General features: G+C 46.3%; 1 protein-coding gene across 1 annotated transcript in view; it reads right to left on the reverse strand.

The window, feature by feature from the left end:
• Positions 1–809, reverse strand: part of SNTB2 (syntrophin beta 2) — a 126,669-nt gene extending 125,860 nt beyond the window's left edge. The window contains exon 1 of the mRNA XM_069085488.1: positions 214–809. Within this exon, the coding sequence (XP_068941589.1) occupies positions 214–781 (568 nt within the window). The 5' untranslated portion in view covers positions 782–809. The remainder of the gene's footprint in view (positions 1–213) is intronic.
• Between the last annotated feature and the right edge of the window lie 4,656 nt (positions 810–5,465).

Below are 5,465 nucleotides of genomic sequence, written 5' to 3' on the forward strand. Positions count from 1 at the left end.
CCCTCGCCAAAGCCGGTGCTCGCTTCTCCCCGGTCCCCGCTCTCCCTCCAGCAGTACCTCCCGGCCGGCTCCCCAAGTTTTGTCCCTCGCCAAAGTCCGTGCTCGCCTCCCCCGCGTCCCACTCTCCCTCGAGCAGCACCTCCCGACCGGTTCCCCAAGTCCAGTCGCATCCCTCGCCAAAGCCCGTGCTCGCCTTCCCCGGGCCCCACTCACCCTCCAGCAGCACCTCCTTGCCGGCTCGCTTCAGCGCCTGCACGGCCTGGTCATGGGTGGCCTGGCGCAGGTCCGTGCCGTTCACCGACAGGATGGCGTCGCCCAGCCGCAGCGCCCGACTCTGGTCGGCCGCCAGCCCAGGGAAGATCTTGGAGATGAGGATCGGCATCCGGTTCTCGCGGCCGCCCTTGATGCTGATGCCCAGGCCGCCCGCCTCCTGCTTCACCACCCGCACGCGCCGCACGGGCGGGGAGCCCCCGGCAGCGGCCCCGGGCGGGCTGGGCGGGCCCAGGCCGCGGCTCGGGCTGCCGGGCAACGAGTCCCCGCCGCTGCCGCTACCCCCGCCGCCGTTGGGGAGGCCGTTGAAGGCGGCCAGCACCGGCCCCAGCGGAGGGTCCGTCTCGGCCGCCGCATCCCCGGTCAGGCTCAGGCTCTCGCCGCTCAGCTCGGCCACCACCCGCACCCAGCGCTCCCGCAGCAGCAGCTCCACCAGCCCAGCTTTGGTGGCCCTGGTCCACACCGCCATGGCCTGCCCGGGTCCCGACGCCGCCGCCGAGGCCAGGCGCATTCCCGACCGGGAGTCCCGGCGCTTCCCCCTTCCCGCCTGCGGGGGCGAGGCCCCGCCCCCAGCCCCAATAATCCATTATTCATGAGCGGCCCCGCCCACTACTCCTTTTACCGCGGGGGCGGGGCCGCTTCCGGGAAGGGGTGGTGGGGAGACTGGTTCTGACCAGCTGGGGAGCTTAAGGCTGCCCGAGATCTCTAAGCACAAGGTCACAGCTGGAAGGGCCCTTAGACCGGAGAAAGTCGGAGCTGGGAGCTTAGAACACAGAATATCAGGCTTGGGAGAGAACTTAGAACATGAACTGTCAGAACGGGGAAGAAACTTAGAACATAGTGCCAGAGTTGGAGGAGAACTTAGAACGTGGAATGTTAGAGCTGGAAGGACCATAGACCATGGAATGTTAGAACTGGGAAGGGCCTTAGAGCTGAGCCAACCCTCGAAACAGAATATCAGGACCCAGACTTAGAATTGAGAATGTCAGAGCTGAAAGGGACTTTAGTTTGACCCCTGCATTAGCCAAGGAGAAAGTCTAGCCCCAGCGACTGTGACTGGCCCCAGGGCACCACTTAGAATGTTCTGTAGCCAGCGTGGCTGACTCCAAATTCAGGGCGCTAGCTACTATACCTTTAGAAAGAGAACAGCCGCTTTGGGCTCTAGCTGTCTACTTAGCCCTCAACCAAAAAAAAAATTGATCCATTTCTGCCGTATGTCTCAATAAATGCAACGGGCAAAAATAAAATTCCCCCTGTAATCTCTTTATTAGCCTATGAAATTGGGTTGCATGGGCCCCAGGTCCTGCAGCTTCTTTCTGAGCTCAACCAGCACAAAGGGTTTGGTCTATAGTAGAGACAAGTGGAACTGTCAGCAGCAAGACAGAGTGGCCTCCAGCACCAGAAGTGAGATTCACTAATTTCCCACAGGTCCCAAGGGCACAATAAATAATTCTTGTACAGGTGAATTGAGATCCAAACAGGCTCTGTCCATGGAACATGTCCTGACACCTGTAAATTCTGAAAGTACATGCTGACACTTGTAAATTCCAAAGGATCTGTGCCCATGGGAAGATCAGAAGATTTCGTGATTTTTTTATCTGCTTAGGGAACTCCAGGGGTCTGAATTCCCTCCACCAATACAGAACGTTCAGGGACTTAAATAGAATTAAGTAGAGGTGTCAGAAGAACAGAAATTTGATTATTTGACCAGGGTTTCACAAAAGTTCAGAAGGAGAACGTGAACTCACATCTTCATGACTCCAAGGCCAGAACCCTGGCAGACTGCAAAGTAATCATAAATCCCCAGTAAGCTCCTCAAGGGTAGGTTATTTTTTCTTTTGAGCCTAACACCTAAGCACAGTGTCTTATAGATAATATGTGTGCTGAATGAATAATACCTGATATTCATAGGGGCAGGATGCTGTAATGGATACAGAGATACCCTCAAAACCTAGAGGAACTGAATTCAAGTCCTACTTCTGAAGCATACTGGCTGTGACCCTCCCCTAACCTATGCTCACCACCTCCTCCCCACCCCTCACTTTAATCATTCAATGCCCTAGGCCACTTTGTCTTAGGCAGTTAAGTAGCAGAGAACCATGCTGACTAGCTTTGGTAAAGGGAATTTCCACACCTGGGAATTCCCCAAACCAATTAAATCACAAGTCCAGTTTTTTGTAAGGATACCCTTAAAACACCTGTGAGGTAGATGCTTCAGGTACTATCCTCATTTCATAGATAAATAAATACATTTATAAAAATATTTCTAGATAAATAAATCAGCTTGGAGAGGCTAAATGACCCATATGGGGGTCACATATCTAATGTGTCAGAGGTAGAATTTGAATTGAGGTCATTTCTGAAGGCAAGTCTAGCATTCTGTCCTCTACACTAGGAGAGTGAGAGGCTGTGAATCCAAGCAATCTCAAAGGGAGGAGGTAGGGGAATAAGCACTTATTAAAAACCTACTATGTGCTACTACATTGTGCTAAGCACTTTACAAATATTCTCTCATTTGAGCCTTTCAACAACCCAGGGACTTAGGTGCTATTATTATCCCCATTTTATTGTTGAGGAAACTGAGGCGAACAAAGGTTAAGTGACTTGCCCAGGGTCATCTTGTCTGAGGCCAGATTTTAACTCTGGGTCTTCTTGATTCTAGATCCAGTGCTCTATCTTTGTACCACTTCACTCCTTCTTAAAGTCTTAAAGAAGAGTTAATTTTTGACAAATCCAGTCAGAGGTGTATCAGTCCCATGAAGATATAATTCAGGTCTTACTAAAAATCATTATAACAGGATTTGTTTTTGCAATAAGGTAGGATTTTCCAAGTTTCATTAAAGCTAAACAAAGCAGACCTCCCCTAAATCCACTACAAAGAGGCCTCCTGGATCTCCAACAGGTCTAGATATGCCCAGTGGTTCTATACAGCCTGGAAACACAAACACATAGACAGACAGACACACACACACACACACACACACACACACACACACACACACACGAGGCCCAGTAAGATATCTGCAAAGTTATGTGATGACCAAGAGGGGAAATTATATAAAATTGAGATGTAGAGGGAAAATGTTAGTATTTGAATGGTTTGGGATGCTTCCTCTCTTTGTAAAAATCTCTGGTAGAATTCCCTGTGAAGTTTTAGATTTGAAGTTTTACCATATTGGCACACACTTTAGTTTTGCACTCAAAGTCCTTCAAAATTTGAACCCAGCCTTCCCTTTTGGCCTCTTCTCCTCACTATTTCCTTAAATGAACCTGCTAAACTGGTTTATTCATTGTCCCTTTAAATATACTTTAACTTTTTCTGCCTGAATCCTTTACAAAATGTTTGCCTTCCCTTTCTGTCCCTAGAAATTCTATCCAAACTTAAAGGCTTGGCTTGAATTCTACCTTCTCCATTAACTGACCTGGACTGATGGAATTTGAAGGAATGTTAAATCTAATTTATATCGAATGAAAATGAGCTCTCCACTCCCTCCTCCAAGAGGACTACAAAAGTCTCATTAGAGTTAGTGTGAGAATTAGCACTAGAATTCAGGCTTTAATTGGAAAGGTTATGGGTTTTTTCCACTATGTAACAGTTAGCCCAGCTGGAATTCATTTTTCCTCTGACCTCCAAGAACACTGAATTCTAGGAACATTTAGGAATCACTTAGCAAGTTTAAGAGAAGGTGATTAAAGGAAGAGCTCAACAGTTTATACCCTCAATGAGCTTGGATTCAATTCTAGTTGCCATCATTCATTTCACAGTTGTCATTTATTAGCTTTCCTGATTGCCCCAGCTTGTAGTTCTGCTCAAACTGGAATCTCATTTCCCACCTGGCTGCACTCTGTTGGGATTTCTCTGACTTTCCACCATGCCCCAGGGACCTCATCATTGGGAAGATTCATCATTTGGCAAGATTATATCAACCTTGATATTCACATCCCATCACTACCCTCTGCTCAGCACACATGTCTCATTTTCCACCTGGCTGCATGACTTTAGGATTTCTGGCTTTTTCATTCCCCTGTCCTCAACTTTTCAGATTTATTTTGTGTGTTTTCTCCCTTTAGATTGTAAAGGGTGGAACTTTTCTTTTTAAATTTGTATCCTCAGGGCTTGGCACATAGCTTAATAAATGTTTATTGACTATTGACTAAATTGTTCTAGAACATTTTGTTTAGATTTCCCCCTTGGGAATCTAATGGGTTATTTGCCATAATACTGAATTTTTAAAAATTGTTTCAGTATGCAGCTCACTTCCTATTTTGCTCATCTGCATATGTTGGAGATCCTTAGGTGAACTGAAAATTCCTGAGGGCAGGGACTGTTGTTTTTTTTTTTTAATCTCTATGTAATAATAGTAAATATCATTCATATAAGGCTTAACAAAGTATTACTGGTAAAAATTTGTGAGCAGGTAGAAGTGTTATTATCATCCCAATTTTACATAACAGGACCCTGAGACTTAGGTTAAGTGACCTAGTAGTAGTAGTATTAACAAAAATGATGATGATAGGTAGCATTTATATAGTGCCTATTATGTGCCAAGCACTGTGCTAAGTGCCTTACAAATATCTCATTTGCTCCTTACAACACAACTGGGAGAGAGGTGCTATTATTATCCCCATTTTACAGTATTGAAAACTAAGGCAGACTGAGGTTGAGTGACTTGCCTAGGGTCACACAGCTAGGAAGTGTCTGAGGTCAAATTTGAACTCAAGTCTTCCTGATTCCAGGTCCAATGCTCTATCAATCCACTGAGTTGGGATCTGAATACACAGCTTCTCATTCCAATTCCTATTACATGGCTACTCAGTGCCCTTAGTATAATGCTTTGCACATTAGAGAACGAATATTTGTCAGGTGGAATTACTGTTATTTTTTTCATGGACTTTATGATTATTTATAGATAATACTCTGAGGACAGAGACCCTTTCTTCTATTTCTTCATATAGAAATTCACTATAGCATCTAGCACATCATAGGATAATAGATTTAGGGCTGGGAGGGGCTTTAGGAGTCATCAAACTCAATTTCCCCATTTGATAGATTGAGAAAACCAAGGCCTTAAATGGTGTAGTCAATCAACCCTCATTTATTTATTTATTTATTAAATCCTTATTAGGAGGCTGGTCTGTACTCCAACATGGCTGCTGAGATGGCCATGGGGGGGGGGGGCAATTTGGCTACCGAG

The sequence above is a fragment of the Petaurus breviceps genome, unplaced genomic scaffold (genome assembly GCF_028583685.1).
Source record: "Petaurus breviceps papuanus isolate PSGF00001 unplaced genomic scaffold, PetGlider_PUasm1.0 176, whole genome shotgun sequence".
In the NCBI taxonomy this organism is placed as follows: Eukaryota; Metazoa; Chordata; class Mammalia; order Diprotodontia; family Petauridae; genus Petaurus; species Petaurus breviceps.